At 37.2% G+C, this 25,398-nt stretch overlaps 1 protein-coding gene and 1 long non-coding RNA gene across 7 annotated transcripts in view; one reads left to right on the top strand and one right to left on the bottom strand.

The window, feature by feature from the left end:
* LOC137239983 (uncharacterized) overlaps nucleotides 1–3,592 on the top strand; it is a 34,932-nt gene extending 31,340 nt beyond the window's left edge. Inside the window, exon 3 of the long non-coding RNA XR_010949574.1 lies at nucleotides 2,860–3,592. This is a non-coding gene — a long non-coding RNA (uncharacterized lncRNA). The remainder of the gene's footprint in view (nucleotides 1–2,859) is intronic.
* Nucleotides 1–25,398, bottom strand: part of Pax (Paxillin) — a 155,475-nt gene that overhangs the window by 51,238 nt on the left and 78,839 nt on the right. For 3 of the 6 annotated variants that reach the window (XM_067765820.1, XM_067765819.1, XM_067765824.1), the window contains exons 2-3: nucleotides 6,338–6,437; nucleotides 2,455–2,582 (exon numbers count right to left, since the gene is read on the bottom strand). In XM_067765820.1, the coding sequence (XP_067621921.1) occupies nucleotides 2,455–2,582; nucleotides 6,338–6,425 (216 nt within the window). In that variant the 5' untranslated portion in view covers nucleotides 6,426–6,437. Of the gene's footprint in view, nucleotides 1–2,454; nucleotides 2,583–2,658; nucleotides 2,702–6,337; nucleotides 6,438–25,398 lie in introns of those variants that run through there. The other 3 variants (XM_067765823.1, XM_067765821.1, XM_067765822.1) reach the window with 2 other exon arrangements.

Here is a 25,398-nt window from a genome sequence, read left to right as displayed (position 1 = left end):
AATTCAATGTTTTTCAAGTCGTAAATCAAGATCAGTTGAAGATATTGTGTTGAAATTTGAGTTGTCCTTGTCACTATAAATACACTCTATGAAAATCAACAAAATCGGTTACTTAGAGACCATGTCAACTTTTAAAAAAATCGATATGAAACTTTTGAAAAATAAAAAAAATGCGATATTGCGTTACACAAGATCGATAAAGTAATGAAATTTGATATGTGGGTTGACTTTATGACGAAAAATAGAAATATTATAAAACTTAATAAATGGGCGTGGCACCACCCACATTTAGAAGAAGAACAAGTAAAGGTGTCTAAGTTCGGGTGTAACCGAAAATTATATACTCAGCGTGAGCTTCAATTGTACATTTCATTTCAGATAAATTACTTTTCTACATAACACGTGGCACCGCCCGTTTAAAAAAAAAAATGTCTCCGTTTCCTCTTACAATAAAACTTGATAAGTGAAATATTATTGATTCAAAACTATTTTTTGCTAAGTTATAGCTTATTACTTTCGTCTTCGACCCTTTTAAAAATCTTTTATATAAAAGTGGACGTGATCTTTAACCGATCTCGTCCTTTTTTCTAGAAATATTTCCTGCTATAGGGAAAATTTTTGTACCCAATTTTATTACGATCCGTTAATTTTTCTTCGAGTTATGGCTCCCGAAACATCGAAAATTGATTAGTCATAATAGGCGCGGTGCCAGGCCCATTTTTTAAAATTTGAAGTTTTTCCTATTTATTGTTATAAATCCACTTGGGATATGAAATACCATTGATATAAAGCTCTTTTTTTACAAAGATATAGCTTATGTTATTCGTCCACGACACTTTTAAAAATCTTTTATATAAAAGTGGGCGTGGTCCTTAACCGATTTCGTTAATTTTTCTTCAAAGCATTCCTTATAGTAAAGGCTACCTCTCTGCCGAATTTTGTTACGATAGGTTTAACGATTTTTTATTTATGATTAATAATATTTGTGAAATTGATTTCATCACAAGTGCGGCGGTTCCACGCCCATTTTAAAAAAATGTTTTCAAATTTTTATCAAGAGTCTCAATATCAGTCAAGGCGTCAAATTTCAACATTCTAAGAGTATTATTTATTAAATAATCAGGTTTTTTGTGTTTTCCAAAATGTTATATATATAAAAAGTGGGCGTGGTTATCATCCATTTTCGCTCATTTTCAATACCAATCTATTCTGGGTCCAGATAAGCTCGTGTACCAAATTTGGTGAAGATATCTCATTATTTACTCAAGTTATCGTGTTAACGGACAGACGGACGGACGGACGGACATGGCTCAATAAAATTTTTTTCGATACTGATGATTTTGATATATGGAAGTCTATATCTATATCGATTCCTTTATTCCTGTACAACCAACTGTCATCAAATCAAAGTTAATAATATACACTGTGTGCAAAGCACGCTGGGTATAAAAAAATAAAAGCCATAGAAGATATCGTGCTGAAATTTCGTATAGAGGTTGTCCTTGCTACTAAACACACACTTTATAAAAATTAGTAAAACCGGTTTACGACCACGTCCACTTTTAATTCTTTTTTTTTAAGTCTAATGGTAACAAAAAACACGTTTGCTGTACATTAATAAATTAAATTGATATTTCACGTCCGTAATGAAATGGTGTAGCAAAGTACAAAAATAAAAAAAAAAAAACTTTGGTGGAAGTGGCACCACCAATTGTAACGAAAATTGGGAGTGGCACCTCCCACATTATGTTGAAGAAAATTTAAAAGCTTTGCAAGCCGCCGCAAACCAAAAGGCGGTAGGATCACTTTGAAATTTCGCAGAATTATGGTTGTTGGTATTATATTTAGATTTGAGGCAAATTCGTTAATTACAAAGCCAATTTGTTATTAAAAGTTAATAAGTTGTAACCATCACAAAGTTGGCAATGCACTTATGCCACTCAACTTCATGACCAATGAAGATATGGTAGTGCAAGGTACGAAAAAAAAGTATATTGTCTTGGTGCGCTTCTTTTGATGAAGCCCTTCACAACACTTTTATTACCAAAGTCGAAAAAAAGCGACGAAATTTAACGAGATTTGGTAAGAACATTGTTCCTATGACTGTAACTTTTTTATATCTGCTTACGAAAGACGATAATAACACATGTATATGTAGGTAGTATGTTTCAGATTTCATATCATTTACTGTTGTTGACATGTTGACACGTTAGCATATAATGCTCGGTTTCATCCGAACTTAGATTTCCCTATTTGTTTGGCTTAACTTCGCTTTATAGCGTCTACGATAGAAGGAGGAATAATATTATATTCTCCCTGGAAAGCCTATTTCAAAAGATTTCTTTGGTAGTCTTCGGTTGAAATAAAAAGGTGCTCGAGAATTCCCCGCATTCTCCTATTAAATTCTTTTATTTTGTCTATACCAACTCCAAAATATGCATGTGAACTACTTACAGGAGGTGGTGCTGCCTTTCCTCGCAAACTCCCATAACCTGAACTATCACCATAATTAGCGTTTGAGGTATTGTATTGCGGTTGACAGCTTCCTGGTACACTGCTCTGAAGATCGGCAAGAAGTGCATCTAAAAAATAAAAATATTCAAGTATTTATAAGACAGTTTCAAGATATAAATTGATGTTATAAATAAAAATTCCTACCAAGATTTTCATAATCACCGGAATTCATAATTGACAATGAAAAGGGTTTTAAAACTATCAACGCTTTAGCAATGGACACTTATTTAGTATAAAGATTTGTAAATTTTCAGTACATATAGAGAAAAACACATAACTAACGTGCAAGCAAAAATTGAACTGAAACACACTAAAATGAATTGTCAGAATGTTTTTATCTTTCAGTTGTGGCGCTACAAACCGGCAATTAAATTTTGGACGCCTTTGACATGCTACTAAAATGTATACCCACCAATTGGCACACATTTGCACCAAACGTTCTCAAGGCAGAAGGATCTTAGAACCGGAACGACCTGGCTTCATGTCCGAATGGAGTATTTTTCAGTACATATTGTTACGAATATTAGCAAAACTAAGGGGTGCTGCTATCTCCAAGCCGATGCTAAACAGTGATATCATGCACATCCATAGATCAATCATTATCTATCTACATAAACGAAACAATAATTACGTCTACACATATGTACCATGTACGTATACGAGCAGCGGAGAGTCAATGCACAAACACATGCATATATCTGAGATAATCCTGAAAGTATGCAATGAGAAAAGCTATAAAATCGTGCAATTGTAGTTAAAGCTGGGAAGTTTGAGAGCTGATGGCAAATAGTAGATTCTGGAAGCGCCTAGAAGATGCGAACGTTGAAATCAGAGAGTATAAAAGGCAGCAAATGTAGAGGCGCTGGAATTCAGTTTGAGTGGAGCTATCAAGCAGTTATTGATTAAGCACGCAATCTGGTGGGCAATAGTAGAGTTTCATTTGAACTATCAATCAGTTTGGTTGTTAAGCAAGCTAGTTGCAAAGTATAAGTGTTATTGTGAAGTACTTTAATAACGGCCATTTTTCCATTATTCAGTATTGGAGTTATTTATTCAACAGTTTAGTGATTCGAACTTAGCAGAAGGGCAAATAAGAGGCAAGTAAATTCGTTACAATATTATTTAGTTATAGCATGAATTTATTGCCGACATAACCGATTGTTTAGTTTTGTGTATACTTTAGTTTTTCGATAGCGCGTTATCAGTAGTTACCTGCTTCTTGGTTTATATTTGGGTAAGCGATAGTTTATTTTGTTGAATAAAAAATATTACAAAACTACATACATATGTACATATATATGTAGATAAGTACACAAAAAGCTTTGTATAAAATTCTACTTACGCCCCGATTCTGAGCGTTACCGCTAAAGTAGTACCCAGAACATTATGTAACCGAATACCGTTACCAGTTCTTTTATCTCCGATTCTGGCCCAAGTGGTACGCTGTCTTCGCCGAAAAACTCACCAGTGTCTGCAACGCAATTTGAAAGGTAGTTTTCTTCGCTTTACCCCGAAAGTGTTTCACTTGTAGATATGATGTTAACGAATAAACGGGACGACGTGTACATACATACATGCATAAGTTTTTACATAGGTATATATTGTAATTTCTTCTGTAAAAGTACATAATGTAAACAAATATGTATAGCAACAGGCTATATTCTAAAGAACAGCTGTTGTGTGGTTTTTTCGATGTTACCGCCATCTTTTGTGGGTAAAAAATTATCCAGCTACTTTCACGATTAGAATGGCAAGTGTGTGAATGGTTGCCACACAATTTCGTTACCGTGGTGAAGAATGTTGTTACCACACTAGAATCGTGGCGTTAGTGGCAGCTCAATGAATATAAGTATCCGAGAGTTTTATGCCTCAATTTGTATGGGTAAAATTTTACCTGAATCTCAGCGAACGCTCTTATGTCACAACTTTGGTTTTACCTCGAATTGTTCAAGGAAATTATGAGTGGAGAGATAGGGAGAGAACAAAGCAGCTGACAAAAACTAGAACACAAATAAAGTCTTGTTGTGAATTGAAAACAGTTAACACGGCAGTTGACTCAATTTTTAATAGCAATCACTTCCAAATTACTTTGAAGTTAAGAGTGATTACCTACCCAGGGGTCGCAGTCAAACCACAATAGAGGTAACTTTAACAGAAGCTAACTACGTCGGGCGTTATGTAAAGATGTGTCATCGATCTTATATGGAAGTTTTATCGGTATCTGTTTCATAACAAAACGACGAGTCGTCGTTAACAAATAGAATACACTCCGATAACAAGTCGATAACAATTCGATGACTTTTTGACAACGTATCGATAACTGTTCGATCATAAATCGATAACATATAACGCATCGAAACCTTTTTGATAAATAATCTAGAACTATTAGACAAAAAATCGATAGCTTTTCGTCCTCATACAACTTACCAATCCGACACACTACTCCTACACTCCTACTCTACGCTTATATTCCTCATTCCTCTATACAGCATGCCAATACGACACCCCGCATACACTTTTACCCCTACACTAAAATTTTATGTACCCATATAGCATACAACGTACAAACACAGCGCTTACGCTTGCACTTTACACCTTATGCTTACTTCCAGGATTCCCCATACCGTGAGCGGAGATGTTTGTATATCAACAAGTTCATATCAGCGAATTTTATCGTAGCTTCAGCGCTGGTAAAACTTTTTTTGATGAATTTTGAAATTTTCGCAATAGTCATTGTAAACAGTTTATTAGAAACAAAACCATATAGTTAGAGCGCAATTTATAGACGTCTAGAATTTCGATTCAAGAAAATTGTTAGAGAACTATAGCAGTAATCGAGTCTAGAATTATTGGAGAACTATTGCAAATTCAATTCACATTAGGATCTCATTGTAGGAATACATTACAATCCGATTGGAGAACTATAATTTTGCTCGATTTGACAATTAGGTCTCTTTGCTTGAGAACGCTATATTTTTCGAGTCGTCCTCTAACAGTATTTTTATATATATAATATTTTATAATATTTTATTTTTATATATTTTGCAAGCATCAAACATTTCTGGCACTCTTTTGAAATTTTACATAAGAAATAGTTTTCATAGCTTTCTATCTTCATATTATAGCAACGCTTCTCGCTTCCACTCTGTCGTCAGCCTTAGATGTGGATTATTATATTCATTGGGAAGTTCTTTGAAACTAGATCGCCGTTCCGTTTGGTACGTTGCGCTGGTTGCCACCTATCGGAAGGTTTCCACTTTTTAACACATTGTCATCGGATTCCCAACCATGTATGAGGTTATAAGTTTGTAGCTCAATGTGAAGTGTCTCAAAAATGTATCGCAATATTACTTCCGATCCAAACAACTTTTCTAAGTGACTAGATCCGTGTGTCATGTATTTTAAACTATTATTGAACACTGAACCACATTTTAAATTTCAAAACTCCAGCTCAGCGGGAAGTTTCTAAAAACCGATGCCAAGATTTCAAATCTAATATCTAATTATCTTGATTCGGAAGTTTTAGGTCTCTAGCGCACCGAAACGTGCGAAGCCCACATCAAGAGATGTAATTTGAAGTTTCATCTTCGCAGTAAATCAGGGTGAAGAAAAATGGCTTCCTAGTATGTTTGAGTTAGGCCCAAAATTTTCGATATAATTGTTGATGAAATTAAAGTCTTATAGATACGTAACTATACAGCCTTTAAATTTACTTATAGACAGAAAACTTTAACACTTATTTAATCATAGTTTCATATATTTTTCTTATTATTTACATAGTATTTCATACACCATACACTTTGCAATTAGAAAGTGAACTTACCTAAACGTCTTTCGAACTCGCCAACCTTAAAAGCATCGTTTGGCGGACTTAATATCGATGATGAAAACAGCTTAGAAGACATTTTCATAAAAGGAATTTACTGTAAAAATATTCGCGAGTTGGCGTACATCACTAAGTTGTATGCATACAAATATTCATTTAAATTTGGTAACCAAAAGCATAATAAACAGAAATCATTTTTGAACACACATAAATGGAAATTAAACAAATTTTATATACAATAACAATAGCCATCAAATTACATCAGAGTGTAATTATCATGTTCTAGCGACTTTGGAACTGTGTCTACAAATGCTCACAAATCAAGAAATTCCACGTTCAGACAGAAAATAATCAACTAATCGGGTTTTGCTACAATGTTGAACGATAAAGTAACACAGAAGTTTTCAAAACAACTAAAGTCAAATATCTTAACTGTTTGTTACCATCATTGGATGATGAATACCGCGTAAGCAACAGCTAACCTTACATGCCAAAAACTCAAAATGAAATGCTAGAATATTTTGCCTTTTCCAGTCCAATGTGCGAAAGCTGGTTGAAGTTATATTCAAATTACTCCCACACGCCTTAAAAAATACCTGGGCTTACTTCCATAAATAAAGTGTGATTTTTAGATTTTAATAGTTTATATTGGCTGCAATCTTTTGTAAACGAGTAGCAAATTACGTAGTAGAATATTGAAAACCAATAAACGAAACCGTAGCTGTTACATATCTACCAGAAAATTGTCGAAACGGGGCTCGTTTCAAGCACAACAATCGGATCTAACCATCTAACCGGTTTTGTTACAACTATGTATTTATTACTGTTAAGTTTGGTTGCAACTATCTCAAAGATAGTGTAGAGCTCACTGAAACACAGAAATGCTTGCCACTACATTTTCTAACTACGAAACCAGGCGTTGATATTTTTCCGGATAAGGCTTTCTAGTTGGTAGAGATTCAACGAGTTCCAAGTCGAAGTAGTTAACCATCATCTTGTGAATAGCAGTGCATGAAGTGGAAATGTTCACTTCTCAGTCTGAAAGATATAATCTAGACCCTCTCCGTAAGAAGATGTCAGCCAAGCGCTTGCACAAATCTAGATAAAGGAAAAAATTGTCAACGCCAGTCTGAATTTCAAGGTCACATTCGGTACCACCGATTATTTAATGGCACTTATCTCCACTTCAGCGCATGGCCCAACGCGAGTTCTGGACAGAATACGCTCATCCAGCAACCCGTCGAATTAAGACGCATACGTTAACAGAATCATCAGTCCACTAGAGCAGTTTCACATATTCTTCGCTCAGGGGGCATATACGCGGTGAAGATAATATAAGGATGAATCGAAGCTCTCAAATTCTAAACCATGGCTAGGCAGACATACACACGGGCGAAGAGCAAACAGCGACGACTTCGTCACCATCGCACGCTGATATGCACCAATATTGTGCTACTCAACTCAACGCATACTATGAAAAGTCTCTGCCGGAGCTGCCCAGCTCTGTTTAGGATCCAGGTCTTTCTAAAGGGAAGCTCCATATAGTGCTTATGTTGAATCAGTCACAGCTTGAGTAAGCTCGAACGAACATCTATCTTTCATCGTGGCTCCGTCATGCATTGACGCAAAGGGCGACGTGTGCGAATGAAGAAACTTATTTACAACTAAAAAAAAACCTGAGGTTTGAGAAGAAAAAGGTCCATTAGTGTTGAATAACATGTCTAAAATAAAAACTCATTTCCCAGCAGAAAGAAATCTAACTACAAGTTGACTATGCTGCAGCCATTGGCATACAAAAGCTTTTTCCAAAGAAAATAAATAGATAATAGTGCACGTTAGTTTATTGGTAACCGACTTGTAGTTGGCTCGTAGTTAGCTTCTTTTGCTGCTGGTATGGCAACGCTGCATAACTTTACAAACGATTAATAACTCACTTTCAAAAGCTAAATTCCGTAAAATCATCAACTATTAGTTTGGCTCGTCTATCCCACCGAAGATCCTGGCTTCAAGACAGTGGACTTCGATTGTATTTCTGCCATGAAAAGCTTTTCAGGGAAATGTAATCTCTCTTGCAGATACCGTTCGGATTCACAACAAAACATCTAGGTCTCGTCAAACCAATTTGTAGGTAAAATTAAAAAGTAGCACGACGAAAGTTAGAATAGTTTCTCGGCCTAAGCTTCGTCGAAGGTATATCGCGACAAGTATATTTTTAATTTGTCATTCAAATATTATTGAAAATGGGATATTAATCATAGTTTGAGATGACCTCATCGATTGTTAAGTTTTAAGCCCAAGTGAGCAAAAGAAACTACTATTGAATAAGCTCAAGCCAGCAGCGTCCTTAAGTGCATATTTTCAAGGTCAACACTGCCCTGCCTGAGGATATTTCAATTAAGCTAAAAGCTTTCAAATATTTACGATCAATTACCACGCAATCACAGCAAAAACAACAATTTCAAAAACATACACATTTGATTGGAGATAAGCCGCAACCACAACAAATAATACGATAAACAAAAGTAACTAAATAAAATAATAAACTCAACAAAAACTATCACGGCATTCCAAGAAGGCAGGAGATGTGTTTGTTGCATCACCCATTCGCAAATGTAAATAAATAAAAGCATTTGCGTATAAATATAGAAATATACATACTAAAATCAACGAAAAAAGCACAAAAAAAAACAAATGAAAACGAAATGAATAAAAACAACTAAGGACGGGACTGTCTTCGGCTGTGCCGAAGACTTCATACCTTTCATGAATGGGGCTGAACAATAATCCTATGCCGTTCGTAATCTCCGAATAATCGGATGTATAAGATAAGAAATATATAATGAACAGATCTACATACATACCTAAACGATTTTTAGGATAAATATAAAATAAAAAATAGGTAGGTACTTTGTGTGAGGATGCAAAGTTTCAGGTTTTTTGTGGTCTGCGTGTAAAAACTATGACTACGAATCACGTATTTCAACAATATATGACGTAAACGTAACTATTTGATGAAATTTGATGAATTTTGAAGCTTCTAGCCGCAAAAAAGGGGCAAAAAAATACAGTTTATATGGGGTATAAAATATATATACCACCGATCTCTATGATTTTTTCAGACAACAATATATGCTATATACGTAAGCATTTGGTGAAATTTGAAGCTTCTAGCTGTTAAAATGGGGCAGAAATTGCGCAAAGTTTCTTATCTCAACAATCGGTTGTATGAGATATATACTATGTATACCACCGGTCTCTATGATTTTTTCAGACAACAGTATATGTTATACACGTAAACATTTGGTGAAATTTGAACATATCTAAACGATTTTTAAGATAAATATAAAATAAAAAATAGGTAGTTACTTTGTGTGGGGATGCAAAGCTTCACGCTTTTTGTGATCTGAATGTAAAAACTATGACTACGAATCACGTATTTCAACAATATATGACGTAAACGTAACTATTTGATGAAATTTGATGAATTTTGAAGCTTCTAGCCGTAAAAAAGGGGCAAAAATGACAGTTTATATGAAGTATATAATATATATACCACCGATCTCTATGATTTTTTCAGACAACAATATATGCTATATACGTAAGCATTTGGTGAAATTTGAAGCTTCTAGCTGTTAAAATGGGGCAGAAATTGCGCAAAGTTTCTTATCTCAACAATCGGTTGTATGAGATATATACTATGTATACCACCGGTCTCTATGATTTTTTCAGACAACAGTATATGTTATACACGTAAACATTTGGTGAAATTTGAACATATCTAAACGATTTTTAAGATAAATATAAAATAAAAAATAGGTAGTTACTTTGTGTGAGGATGCAAAGCTTCACGTTTTTTGTGATCTGAATGTAAAAACTATGACTACGAATCACGTATTTCAACAATATATGACGTAAACGTAACTATTTGATGAAATTTGATGAATTTTGAAGCTTCTAGCCGTAAAAAAGGGGCAAAAATGACAGTTTATATGAAGTATATAATATATATACCACCGATCTCTATGATTTTTTTCAGACAATAATATATGCTATATACGTAAGCATTTGGTGAAATTTGAAGCTGCTAGCTGGTAAAATGGGGCCGAAATCGCAAAAAAAAAATATATTTATACTATATATACCATCATATATATATTATATATAACACCGATCTCTATGATTTTTTGACACAACAATATATACTATAATACAAGTAAGCATTCGGTGAATTTTGAAGCTTCTAGCTGTTAAAATGGGGCTGAAATTGCGAAAATATATATATATACTATATATTGTAACGGATATTAGCATCCCTAAGCTATACCATCACTAAGGCGATGCTAAGCGATGTTCACGTCAATAATCAAATCATGTATACACATATATAAGGCAGCCGAGAGATGTCACACACAGATGCATTTACTTATACGCCTATGTGTGTGCGAGAGACTGTAAACTACAAACTCACATATGTACATCTGAGAGACGCTGAAAAGTAGAAAATTGTAAACAAGTAGAAACTATATGAGAACTATAAACACTCGAAATAGTTGGTAAGTTCTGGAAATAGAAGAGCCTAGATGTATGCAGCGTAAACTATAAAAGCGGCACAAGCGAGTAAAATGTAATTCAGTTTGAGTTGAGCTATCAATCAGTTTGATTAAGCACGCGATCTGGCGGCCAATAGTAGAGTTTCATTTGAGTTATCAATCAGTTTGGTTATTAAGTCAGCGAGTAGCAAAGTATAAGTGTTATTGTGAAGTACTTTAATAAAGGCCATTTTTCCATTATTCAATATTGGAGTTAGTTATTCAACAGTTTAGTGATTCGAACGTAGCAGAGGATTGCAAATAAGAGGATTTGCAAGTAAAATCGTTACAATTGGTGTCAGAAGAGGAATTGTTGAATAAATTCCGAAGATTGGGAATACAACTTGGACATGGCAAAGTTCAGTGAATTGAAGATCCAGCAACTGAAAAAGGAGTTGGAGAACCGTGGATTAAATACAACCGGCAATAAGATCGAACTTCAAGCACGGCTACGAGAGGTAATGGAGTCGCAAGGAATTGATGTGGACGAGTTTGTCTTTTATCCTGATGGGGACGAAACAACAACAAAAATTGAAGAGAAAAACGAAACATCGCAGACAGTTACAAACACAGACTTGAACATGATATTGGCTGCAATATCGGCACAAATGTCCGAAATGTCATCACAAATATCCACCAGCATGTCATCCCAACTGGAAGAACAAAAGACAAATATAACATCCCAACTGGAAGAACAAAAGACAAATATAACATCCCAACTGGAGTCACAGAAGACATATAAGGCATCCCAACTGGAATCACAGGAGGCACATATTTCAGAAATGACGTCGCAAGTGTCATCTCAACTGGAAGACCAAAAGACATATATGGCATCTCAATTGGAAGCGCAAGAGGCACGTATATCTGAAATGTCGGCAGAAATTTTGGAACAGGTATCATCAAAACTGGAAGTGCAGGATGCAAAAATGGCTCAATTTCAGGCAGAAGTAAATGATTTAAAAGGTCGTATGGAGCAGTTACAACTAAATCGCCCAGCTGTTTCAGCGAGTAATCCAAAGGTAAAGACACCATCCTTTGACGGTTCTGTTCCTTTTCAGGTCTTTAAGCTACAGTTTGAGAAGACCGCAGCAGTGAACCAATGAAATGCTGAAGATAAAGTTGCAGCTCTGTTCGTGGCACTGAAAGGGCCTGCCGCGGAAATCTTACAGACCATCCCAGAGTACGAGCGGAACCATTACGAAACATTGATGAGCGCTTTAGAGAGACGTTACGGAAGCGAGCATAGAAAACAGATATTCCAAATTGAGTTGCAAAACCGCTACCAAAAAGCAAATGAGACATTGCAGGAGTTTGCTTCAGATATTGAAAGATTGGCTCATCTTGCAAATGCGGACGCACCCGTGGAATACACTGAAAGGGTAAAAATCCAGAGTTTCATAAATGGCATACGGGACGTGGAAACGAAGCGAGCTACATACGCAAACCCAAAGCTGACATTTGCTGAAACGGTATCACATGCATTGACTCAGGAAATGGCCTCACTATTGAGTAAACCAGCATACAAAGCTCATCGTGTAGAAGTGGAAAGACCAGATTGGGTAGACACTATTTTGGAAGCACTGAAGGGATCACAACAGAAAAATGCCGGAGTTATTAAATGTTTAAAGTGCGGCAACCCAGGTCATATTGCACGACATTGCAGCAGCGGTCCCAATAGCTCCAACAATGTGTGTGGTCGTAAACGCAGAGCAGAAGGTGATGCGCAAATATCCAAGACCACTCAATCGTTAAACTAAATCGAGTCAGCCGCAAGGGGCGACAGCTGGCTCCCGCAATTGAATGCCCCATAATCTCTATCTCGCAGATTGGAAGAAGATCGAGCAATCTTACTGTTGGAGGACATGTGGACGGAAAGGAACGGTTACTGACTGTAGATACGGGTGCATCTCATTCCATCATTCGAGCGGATTTAGTCAACAAAAAGATAAGACCATTGCTTGGAGCAAGATTACGTACAGCCACGGGAGAGGACACCCAGGTAATTGGAGAAGTAGAATGTGAAGTCGCAATTGGGAACGTCACGGTAGTACACAATTTTATAGTGGCAGAAATTGTTGATGAAATCATAATTGGAGTGGACTTCTTAATCGACCAGGGCATCAAGATCGACATGCAAAGCAAGACGATGCGATATAAAAACATGGATGTACCACTTAATTTCGGCTACGAGAGAGGCTACAGCAGTAATCGGGTACTGGTGGAGAAGACTCGACGAAGGCCACGAAATTCAAAGGTAAAGGTTGATGGAACAAATGGGCCAAACAAATCAAAACCGAAGGTACCTGTGAGAGACATACTGGCATTGAAAAGCCCTAACGGACGTACTGAAACGAAGAAAGAATGCAAGGGTGGTTTCAAGCCTACTGTTGTGAAGCGTCGGAACGATACTGATTATGCAAAGGAAATCCGTCCAGCGCAAGCTCTGCGAAGTAGTTCTTCATTGGTCAAGCAACAGAGTGCGAGGGAACGATCCAGGATAATGAGTAGTAAGATGAAACACAGGTACGACAAGGAAAATAATTCGAAAGGTTTCTTGGCGGGAGATTTGGTACTGTTATACAACCCTCACCGGCGGAAAGGTGTTCCATCCAAATTTCGGTGCAGTTGGGAAGGCCCGTACAAGGTTGTGAAGAAGATCAGTGATACCATCTACCGCATACAAAGCATTGAGAAACCACGGAGTAGAAGAGTGGTACATTTGGCGATGTTAGCAGCGTTTAGATCGAGAGATTTGTCTGATCGGGACGATCAGACTTAGGTGGAGGGCAGTGTCACGGATATTAGCATCCCTAAGCTATACCATCACTAAGGCGATGCTAAGCGATGTTCACGTCAATAATCAAATCATGTATACACATATATAAGGCAGCCGAGAGATGTCACACACAGATGCATTTACTTATACGCCTATGTGTGTGCGAGAGACTGTAAACTACAAACTCACATACATCTGAGAGACGCTGAAAAGTAGAAAATTGTAAACAAGTAGAAACTATATGAGAACTATAAACACTCGAAATAGTTGGTAAGTTCTGGAAATAGAAGAGCCTAGATGTATGCAGCGTAAACTATAAAAGCGGCACAAGCGAGTAAAATGTAATTCAGTTTGAGTTGAGCTATCAATCAGTTTGATTAAGCACGCGATCTGGCGGCCAATAGTAGAGTTTCATTTGAGTTATCAATCAGTTTGGTTATTAAGTCAGCGAGTAGCAAAGTATAAGTGTTATTGTGAAGTACTTTAATAAAGGCCATTTTTCCATTATTCAATATTGGAGTTAGTTATTCAACAGTTTAGTGATTCGAACGTAGCAGAGGATTGCAAATAAGAGGATTTGCAAGTAAAATCGTTACAATATATATACTATATATGCCACCATATATATAATATATATACCACCGATCTTTATAATTTTTTCCGACAACAATATATGCTATATACGTAAGCATTCGTTGAAATTTGAAGTCTCTAGCTCTTAAAATAGGGCAGTAATTACGAAAAGTTTCTTATCTGAACAATCGGTTGTGGGGGATATATACTATATATACGACCGATCTCATCAATTTTTTCAGGCAACAATATTTGCAATATACTGTCACGGATATTAGCATCACTAAGCTATACCATCACTAAGGCGATGTTAAGGCCATGCTAAGCGGTATTTACGTCAATAATCAAATCATGTATACACATATAGAAGGCAGCCGAGAGATGTCACACACAGATGCATTTACTTATACGCCTATGTGTGTGCGAGAGACTGTAAACTACAAACTCACATACATCTGAGAGACGCTGAAAAGTAGACAATTGTAAACAAGTAGAAACTATATGAGAACTAAAAACACACGAATATAGTTGGTAAGTCCTGGAAATAGAAGAGCCCAGATGTATGCAGCGTAAACTATAAAAGCGGCGCAAGCGAGTAAGAAGTAATTCAGTTTGATTTGAGTTGTCAAGCAGTTTCGATTAAGACGATATCCAGCGAGCAATAGCAGTATTATCTTGAAAGTCAGTTTCATTTAAGCTATCGGTTTGGTTATTAAGCCAGCTAATTGCAAAGTATAAGTGTTATTGTGAAGTAATTTAATAAAGGCCATTTTCCCATTATTCAATATCGGAGTTATTTATTCAACAGTTTAGTGATACGAACTTAGCAGAGGATTGCAAATAAGAGGATTTGCAAGCAAATTCGTTACAATTGGTGTCAGAAGAGGAATTGTTGAATAAATTCCAGAGGACAACAAGGACATGGCAAAGTTCAGAGAATTGAAGATCCAGCAACTGAAAAAGGAGTTGGAGAACCGTGGATTAAATACAACCGGTAATAAGATCGAACATCAAGCACGGCTACGAGAGGTAATGGAGTCGCAAGGAATTGATGTGGACGAGTTTGTCTTTTATCCTGATGGGGACGAAACAACAACAAAAATTGAAGAGAAAAACGAAACATCGCAGACAGTTACGAGCACAGACTTGAACATGATATTGGCTGCACCAACTGCTCAAACATCGACAGTGGCATCTCAGCTGGAATCGCAGGAGACACGTTTAACATCCAAGATGGAAGCACAGGAGGCACGCATTTCAGAAATGTCGTCGCAAATGTCATCTCAACTGGAATCGCAGGAGACACGCATAACATCGAAGATGGAAGAACAGAAAACGTATATGTCATCACAGATGGAATCGCAGGAGACACGCATAACATTGAAGATGGAAGAACAGAAAACGTATATGTTGTCGCAGATGAAATCGCAAGAAACACGCATAACATCTAAGATTGAAGCACACGAGACACGTATTTCCGAAATGTCGGCACAAATTTCAGCACAGATATCATCTCAGATCTCCACACAGCTAGAAGAGCAGGAAGTCCGTATATCATCGAAACTGGAAGCGCATATGGAAGAAAAACAACCCAGTTTCATGAAGGTTTCAGTGGTCGACAAGATAAAATAGAGGCAGAGATGGATACTTTAAAAGATAGGATTCAGGAATTACAATTGAATCGGCCAGCTGTTTCAGCGAGTAATCCAAGGGTAAAAACACCATCCTTTGACGGTTCTGTTCCTTTCCAGGTTTTCAAGCTACAGTTTGAGAAGACCGCAGCAGTGAACAACTGGAATGCGGAAGATAAAGTTGCTGCACTGTTCGTGGCATTGAAGGGGCCATCAACGGAAATCCTACAGACGATTCCCGAAGGAGAGCGGAACAATTATGAAGCATTGATGGCTGCTGTAGAACGACGTTATGGAAGCGAGCATAGAAAACAGATATAACAAATGGAGTTGCTGACCCGCTTCCAGAGGCCTGGTGAAACATTGCAAGAGTTTGCGTCGGATATTAAAAGGCTAGCACATTTAGCGAATGCGGACGCACCCGTGGAGTACACTGAAAGCGTAAAGATTCAGAGCTTTATAAATGGCATACGGGACGTCGAAACAAAGCGAGCTACATATGCAAACCCAAAGCCAACATTCGCAGAAACGGTGTCACAAGCTCTGATTCAGGAAACAGCGTCGCTTCTGTGTAAGCCAGTTTTCAAAGCACGCCGTGTGGAAGTAGAAAGGCCAGAATGGGTAGACGCAATATTGGAGGCGCTGAAAGGATCGCAAAAGCGGAGTGAAAAAGTTACCAATGCTTCAAATGCGGGAAGTCCGGACACATTGCACGTCACTGCGATCTTGGTCCTAATAGTTCCAACAATGGGGGTGGCCGTAAACGCAAAGCTGGAGGAAATGAGCAAGAGCGTGTCGGATGTAAAGAACGAAAACTTGCCCCGGCTATTGAATGTCCTGTGATATCTGCGTCGCAAATTGGAAGGAAATCAAGCAGTCTTACCGTCGGAGGGAATGCGGGTGGCATGGAGCGTGTACTGAATGTAGATACGGGCGCATCTCATTCCTTGATCCGATCTGACTTGGTCAACAGGAGAGTAAAACCGTTACCTGGAGCGAGGTTGGGTACGGTCACTGGCGAGTATAACCAAGTCCGGGGAGAAGTGATCTGTGAAGTCTTAATTGGGAAGGTCATGGTTTTACACAAATTCGTTGTGGCGGAAATTGTTGATGAAGTTATATCAAGATCGATATGCAGAGAAAGGTGATGCATTATGAGAACCAAGATGTGCCACTTAACTTCAGTTTGGAAAAAGGGTTCAGCAGTAAGCGAGTGCTGGTGGAGGAGATTCGACAGAGACCACGAAAGTCAAGGAAAGTAGATCGAGCAAAGGTTGATGGATCGAATGGGCCAAATAAAGCGAAATCAAAAGTACCTGCGAGAAAAACACTGGCATTGACAAACCCTAATGGACGCACTAAAACGACTGAAAGAATTTTCCAGAAAGAATGCAAGGGTGGTTTCAAGCCAGCGCGTACTACTGTTGTGAAACGTCAAGACGACACTGATGATGAAAAGCCAATCCGTCAAGCGCAAGCTCTGCGAAGTAGTTCTTCATTAGCCAAGCAACAGAGTGCGAGGGAACGATCCAGGATAATGAGTAGTAAGATGAAATACAGGTACGACAAGAAGAATAATTCGGAGGGTTTTTTGGAGGGAGATTTGGTACTGCTGTACAACCCTCGCCGGCGGAAAGGTGTTCCTTCCAAATTTTGGTGCAGTTGGGAAGGCCCGTACAAAGTTGTAAAAAGGATAAGTGATGCCATCTACCGCATACAAACAATTTGGAAACCACGAAATAGAAGGGTGGTTCATTTGGAGAGGCTAGTAGCGGTTAGATCGAGAGATTCGTCTGATCGGGACGATCAGACTTAGGTGGAGGGCAGTGTCACGGATATTAGCATCACTAAGCTATACCATCACTAAGGCGATGCTAAGGCCATGCTAAGCGGTATTTACGTCAATAATCAAATCATGTGTACACATATATAAGGCAGCCGAGAGATGTCACACACAGATGCATTTACTTATACGCCTAGGTGTGCGCGAGAGACTGTAAACTACAAACTCACATACATCTGAGAGACGCTGAAAAGTAGACAATTGTAAACCAGTAGAAACTATATGAGAACTATAAACACACGAATATAGTTGGTAAGTTCTGGAAATAGAAGAGCCTAGATGTATGCAGCGTAAACTATAAAAGCGGCGCAAGCGAGTAAGAAGTAATTCAGTTTGATTTGAGTTGTCAAGCAGTTTCGATTAAGACGATATCTAGCGAGCAATAACAGTATTAACTTGAAAGTCAGTTTCATTTAAGCTATCAGTTTGGTTATTAAGCCAGCTTATTGCAAAGTATAAGTGTTATTGTGAAGTAATTTAATAAAGGCCATAAGAGGATTTGCAAGCAAATTCGTTACAATACGAAAGTATATGGTGAAGTTTGAAGCTTCAATCTGTTAAATTGAGTAAGATAGTGCAAAAATCCTCTTTTTCTGAAAAATCGGTTGTATGGAGGATATATGCTATAGGGGTCCGATCCGGCCAGTTCCGGCAAATGTCTAATCGGACACCCAAATACACCCGCTCACCAAATTTTATTAAGATATCTCAAAAATTGAGGGACTAGTTTGCATACAAACAGACAGACGGGCAGACGGACAGACGGATATGGCTAAATCAACTCAGCTCTTCAACCTGATTATTTCGGTATACTTAATGGTGGGTCCATCTATTTTCCTTTAAGGACTTACAATTTTGGGTTTCGTGACGAAATTAATATACCATTTCATTTTCATGAAAGGTATAAAAATAGGTAGGTAATCTGTGTGAGGATGCAAAGCTTCACGTTTTTTGTGGTCTGCATGTAAAAACTATGACTACGAATCACGTATTTCAAAAATATATGACCTAAACGTAACTATTTGATGAAATTTGATGAATTTTGAAGCTTCTAGCCGCAAAAAAGGGGCAAAAATGACAGTTTATATGAAGTATATAATATATATACAACCGATCTCTATGATTTTTTCAGACAACAATATATGCCATATACGTAAGCATTCGTTGAAATTTGAAGCCTCTAGCTCTTAAAATAGGGCAGTAATTACGAAAAGTTTCTTATCTGAACAATCGGTTGTGGGGGATATATACTATATATACGACCGATCTCATCAATTTTTTCAGGCAACAATATGTGCAATATACGAAAGTATATGGTGAAGTTTGAAGCTTTAATCTGTTAAATTGAGTAAGATATTACAAAAATCCCCTTTTTCTGAAAAATCGGTTGTATGGAGGATATATGCTATAGGGGTCCGATCAGGCCGGTTCCGACAAATGTCTAATCGGACACCCAAATACACCCGCTCACCAAATTTTATCAAGATATCTCAAACATTGAGGGACTAGTTTGCATACAAACAGACAGACGGGCAGACGGACAGACGGACATGGCTAAATCAACTCAGCTCTTCAACTTGATTATTTCGGTATACTTAATGGTGGGTCTATCTATTTTCCTTTAAGGACTTACAATTTTGGGTTTCGTGACGAAATTAATATACCATTTCATTTTCATGAAAGGTATAAAAACTAAACAAAAACCAAGTGGCGGTAAGCAGCAAGAAAACTCGAATATTGGCCTAGAATATGAGGTTGTCTTGCAGGCTGTTTTCCAATCGATGTTACGCTCACGATACTCTTAGATAACAAACTAACTGTAATGATCGGTCAAATGGCGTTGGCGAAAAAGCGTTAGTGACAGAATAATATTAAAATAACAAATAAGTAGGCAAAATTGGGAAATGTTTTTTGTAGACGAAAGCAAAATATATCTAGCGGCACACCTAATACATTTGTAAGTAAATATTTACATATGTATAGGAGGGACGTATGTATATGTGTATGTGCATTAGGATGGTCCTTATAACCCATTACATTTAAATTTTGGTCCCGGTTAAAGACCGTAAAGGAGTTGCCAAATTTAAAATTTTTCTGTGGAGGCTCAAACACTTAAATTTAAATTTTCTCCCCTTATTCACAAAAAATAAACAGGTTTACAGAATTTGAAATTGCATGCAAATTGCATTTTGAAAGCTTTATAAACCTTGTGCATTTTTATGAAAATGGTCCACTTGCAGAAAGGTAAGTTAAGTTTTTAACTCAAACTTAATCTGATATGAGGGGTTATACCGTTTTCACACAGAAACTTAATCGAATAACAATTCTATTTAATGAAATAATTAAGTTTCCCTTTTCATACAGAGCCTTTTGCTTCATTAAGCGAACATCTGTCAGCAGCCGCAAAAAAATATTTCGCTTTTACAAAAAATAGTTGAAATGGAAAGCAGCCATTTCCTTCTTAACTATAAACACATTCAAAAGAAAATGCATGGGCAACTACCCATAGATGTTGCACCTAACCAAATATGTGCCTATATTGGAAAAAGCCATATTATCTTTTGCAGCGAAAATTAAATTTTGAATTTTTTTGTGTTTTTCTATTTTTTGTAAATTATTGAAAGTAATTTATTTTTGATTGTCATTTGTTACATTGAAAATAAAATTCGAAGCACCAAGCAAAGCCGACTGAATTTTTCACTAGGTTAGGCATGCAATAAAGCAATAATGAGATAATTAAGAATTTGTATTTTGTATGGAAGATCGAGTTCAATTAGGGCTTTAATGTAGAAAAATTGACTAATTATTTCATTAAGCCTCTGTGTGAAATCTGTATTAAATCCATACATATTCGACGAATTGTTTAAATGAGCTCTGACGTAAAAAAAATTGCGCTCTGCAAGTGGGCCTAAGGGGATTAATCGGCGATAAAAATACATATAAATTTTGATTTGAAATCGGTATATTAATTAAATCGGATATATTAATTAAAAATATAAGTAAGCCCGCTTTTACTTATGTGCATATAATGTAAATGTTTCATTCTGGTAAACTACCGGCATAGCAAAAAGGCAGTAAGTAAGGTGTAAAAAGTGAAATGGAAGAAAATTTTATTTTAATTTGAGAAATTTTAGATTTTTCAAATGAACTTCAAATTTAAGACCTCTTTTTATCTGTCACTGCGGCCGCTGTGGCATGGTAGTACCACTCCGAAGATCCTGATTTCAATTCCCGGGCAAAGCAACATCAAAAAATTTTAGAAACAAGTTTTTTCATAAAGTTTTCATAAAGTTTTCCTTAGTGGGGTCGCCATCGGCAGCGATTAAGCAAACACTCCGAGTGTATTTCTGCCATGGAAACCTTCTCAGTGAAAACTCATCTGCCTTACAGATTCCGTTCGCAGTCGGCATAAAACTTGTAGGTCCCGTCCCGTCCCGCCAATTTGTAGGAAAAATTAAAAGAAGCACGACGCGAATCGGAAAAGAAGCTCTGCCTAAAATGTATTCGGCGGTTATCGCACCTTGTGTTTATTTACTTAGTTAATGGATAAATTATAATCGATAAATTATAATCGTAGAACGCTTAATCTCGGATTTTGTTCCAAAAAGTCTTATCAGAGTTTATGAAAAATAAGACTGGGATAGGGCGTTCTTCATCCAAATTCTGACATAGCACATTTTTGAAACAATTTCTGAAATAGGACGCTATTTAAACGTTTTCTTAGGTAGGCCGTTTTCTTAGGAAGGCCGTTTTCTTAGGTAGGCCGTTTTCGGAACGGAAGCCGAGATAGGGTCATATTCCACTCAGCAGTCGATATGATAGAGCCTACTATAGTATTATCGATTTTGGGGATTCGATATAAAAATCTTATCTTTGACCGACAGTCCTCATCCGTCTCCAATCGGAACCGAAACTTGCATGAGACATTTTTGAACTTGTTGGTACTGTTTATAGGATTATAACGAAACAAAGACAAAGGCACAATCATGGGTAACAATTCTGCCGACGCTAACATTGAAAAGAGTTCTGGTCCCGTTTTTGCTGCTAATGTCCAAAGCAATTTCAATGATGCTGTTAGCTCTGCCGAAGTGCCTTGCGCTACTAACACTGCTAATGCCGGCGCTAACATTTCTATGAACACTGCCTCTTCTCATGCTGTTAATAACCAAAATATTGTAAATGATAGCAACACTGCGCGTACTTTAAATGGTAATGACGCTGTATCGAATGACGATAACATTGTTGATGTTGCTGGAAATTTGGGTGATACTAATTTAGATCCGGCTGGTCCTAGGTTGGTTACTGCCGTGCCGCCCCGACGGGCAATTTTCGTATCAAGATTGCATCCATCTCTGACGGAGTCTGATGTCGTTAATTATATCTTAGCTAAGTTAATAGTACAGGTTCTATTAACATTAGTGCACATAAATTTGTTTTTAAGTATGTGAGGGATTTTTCTTCATTTAAAATATCAGTTCCAGATGTATATTTTGATATGGTTCTTGACAAATCTTTTTGGCCTATACATTCGGTGGTACATTTGTACACCACAAAGTCGAAGGTTGAGCCTCGCGCACGTATAGTTTCAAAAAACTTGATTACCAGCCCTGCAAATACGATTCAAAAGTAACTATTCACTATCAGAATGTTCGTGGTTTACGTTCTAAATTAAATGCATTTTACCTTAACAGTTTTACTTTTACTGCGGAAGTGATTGCTTTCACAGAGACTTGGCTAAAACCTGATAATTTAAATTCGGAGTTATTTTCAAATGACTACGTTGTTTTTCGGTGTGATCGTCAATCGAGAGCAGGCGGTGTCCTGATAGCTGTATTGTCCAGTATTTCTACTGAATTGTTGAGCTTTGAGGACGCGCTTGACATTGAATTCATAGCTGTAAAGCTCTTTTTCCCGAATTTTTTCTTATATATTTCTTGTTCCTACATACCGCCTCGGTCAGATATGTACGTTTATGATTGCCATAAAGCAGTTATCCACAGCCTACATTCTCGTTTGCGTGATAACGATCGCCTAGTGGTTCTTGGGGACTTTAATTTACCATACGTTAGTTGGATTGGCAACTTTTTGACTCCTGTTACTCAGCATGATTTCATTGGTTCGCTTATGGAATTGCCGCTAGTTCAGATTAATAACGTGGTGAACTCTAAAAATAAGTTGTTAGATTTAGTTTTTGGTGATAGTTCAATAGGTACTGGTCTCAGTCGAATCCCTGCCTTATCCCTGCCTGAAGATCCCTTGCACCCTACACTTGAGCTTACACTGGACAATTTACTGCCTACGATTAATTTCATGGAAGTGTTATGTCGTTCTCGTTCGAGATGTTTTAAAAAGGCTAACTTTGATTTGCTTAATCAACTGTTAGCTTCCCACGATTGGTCTGACTTTTATGCTTGTACTGATGTTGAGGCTGCCACGTCTATTTTTTATAGTTACCTAAGTGACTTTATTAATCGTTGCGTTCCGGTTCATTTTGTTAAGGCTAAGAGTAGTAAACCACCTTGGTTCTCGAGGCAACTTGCTAACCTGAACAATATTAAATCGAGGCTCTATAAGCGTTTTAAAAGATCTGGTTCTTCTGAAGATTTTTCTAAATATTTAGTTGCCCGTTCCAATTTCCAACACCTGAATCAAAACTGCTACAAGTCGTATTTAACAAGATGCAAAATTGAGTTTTTTAACAATCCTAAAAAATTGTACGGTTTTGTTAATTCAAAGCGCAGATCTTCGGGATTTCCATCATCTTTGTCTTTGGGTGGCGAGAATGCTAGCCTTGACCATGATATTGCCGACTTATTCGCAGACTTTTTCAAATCGACCTATTCGTCAACCTGTACCCAAACCGGTAGTTATCCGTTCGAGATAGTTAGTTCTAACTGTATTCTCAATCCAGTCATTGATAGTGCCACTGTACTTCAGAGTTTTTTAGCTCTGAAACCGATTTTTTCTCCAGGGCCCGATGGTATTCCTGGCTGTATGCTTAAGTTCTGTGCTGTGAACTTAACAGAACCGATCGTAAAATTGTTCAATTTATCTTTGCAATCGGCGTCATTTCCATCAATTTGGAAACAGTCATTTATCATACCTCTGCACAAGAAGGGTAGTAGATCTAATATTGAGAATTATAGGGGAATTGCTAAGCTTTCAGCTATTCCTAAAACCTTTGAACAAATAATTACCTGTCAGCTTCAACATTCGTGTACTTCCATATTATCACCCTTTCAGCATGGGTTTGTGAGATGTAGGTCAACCACCACAAACCTACTTGAGTTTACCTCTTTAGTTCGGGATGGTTTTTTGGCTTGCAAGCAAACTGATGTGATTTATACGGATTTAAGTAAAGCTTTTGATTCAGTGAATCACGAACTTCTGATTCTGAAGCTTGATTTACTGGGCTTTCCGAAGAGTCTGACTTCATGGCTCTCAAGCTATCTTTCTAATAGAACCCAAAAAGTGCTTTATAAAAATATTATTTCAAAATCAATTCATGTTACCTCTGGTGTACCTCAGGGCAGTCATTTAGGCTTTGCTTGCTTTTTACTCTTTTTATAAATGATCTGCCACAGATTTTGAATCATTCACGAGCTCTAATGTATGCCGATGATGTAAAAATTTGCTATACATGCTTGCCTTCGGAGTTAACTCGCTCAAATCTACTTCAGGTTGATTTGGACTCATTTCAACGCTGGTGTACAATAAATGCATTAGTTCTAAACTGTTCCAAATGTAAGTTCATGACATTTCATCGCGTGAAGCCTGTCCTATCGTCTTATGCACTTTATGGCACTTTTATGGAGCGTATATCTTCGATTAACGATTTAGGGGTTCTGTTTGACTCGAAACTGAGCTTCAACTCACATATTTCAGCTATTACTAATAAAGCAATGGGTACCCTTGGTTTTGTGAAACGCTGGGCTAAGGAGTTCAAGGATCCGTATCTGACCAAAGTCCTCTACACTTCGCTGGTCCGCCCAATACTTGAGTATTACTCGTGTGTTTGGTGTCCATTATATATTACTCATATAAAGCGTATTGAGTCTGTGCAGAAACAATTTTTAATTTTTGCTCTACGGGCCTTTAACTGGGACTCAAATCTTCATCTTCCGTCTTATAGAAGTAGACTTCTTCTCATTAATTTGCCAACTCTGGAAAATCGTAGAATATTACTCGGGGTAATGTTCCTGCATAAGCTAATTCTAGGTGAGGTTGACTCCTCTGAGCTGCTAAGTCGATTGAGCTTTGCAGTTCCTGCTAGGACGTCCAGACACTACGTGCCCTTCCATTTACCCCTGTGTCGTAGAAATTTTGGCAAAAATGATCCTATACGTGTTTGGTGCTCGTACTATAACGACTTGTATAATTGCATTAGTATCGAATGTTCGTTTGTTGCCTTACGCAATGGTATACTTTTCAGTCTCAACTGATATCTTAAAGTTTATTTGTTTAATTTGTAATGATAGTTTAATTTTAGTTCTTGTTCAATGTTAAAAGAAATTGTAAATTTTTAATTTATTCCATTTTTAATTCTATACTTGTATATATTTTTACGCTATCTTTTTTTATGTTACTTTCCTTTGTATTTTGTTAGTCGACCACTCTTGTTAGCTGACTTTAAATAATTAAATAAA

Source organism: Eurosta solidaginis, chromosome 2 (genome assembly GCF_040869045.1).
Source record: "Eurosta solidaginis isolate ZX-2024a chromosome 2, ASM4086904v1, whole genome shotgun sequence".
Lineage (NCBI taxonomy): Eukaryota > Metazoa > Arthropoda > Insecta > Diptera > Tephritidae > Eurosta > Eurosta solidaginis.
The sequence above is the reverse complement of the archived record's forward strand: the minus strand, read 5'-3'. Positions and strand labels throughout refer to the sequence as shown.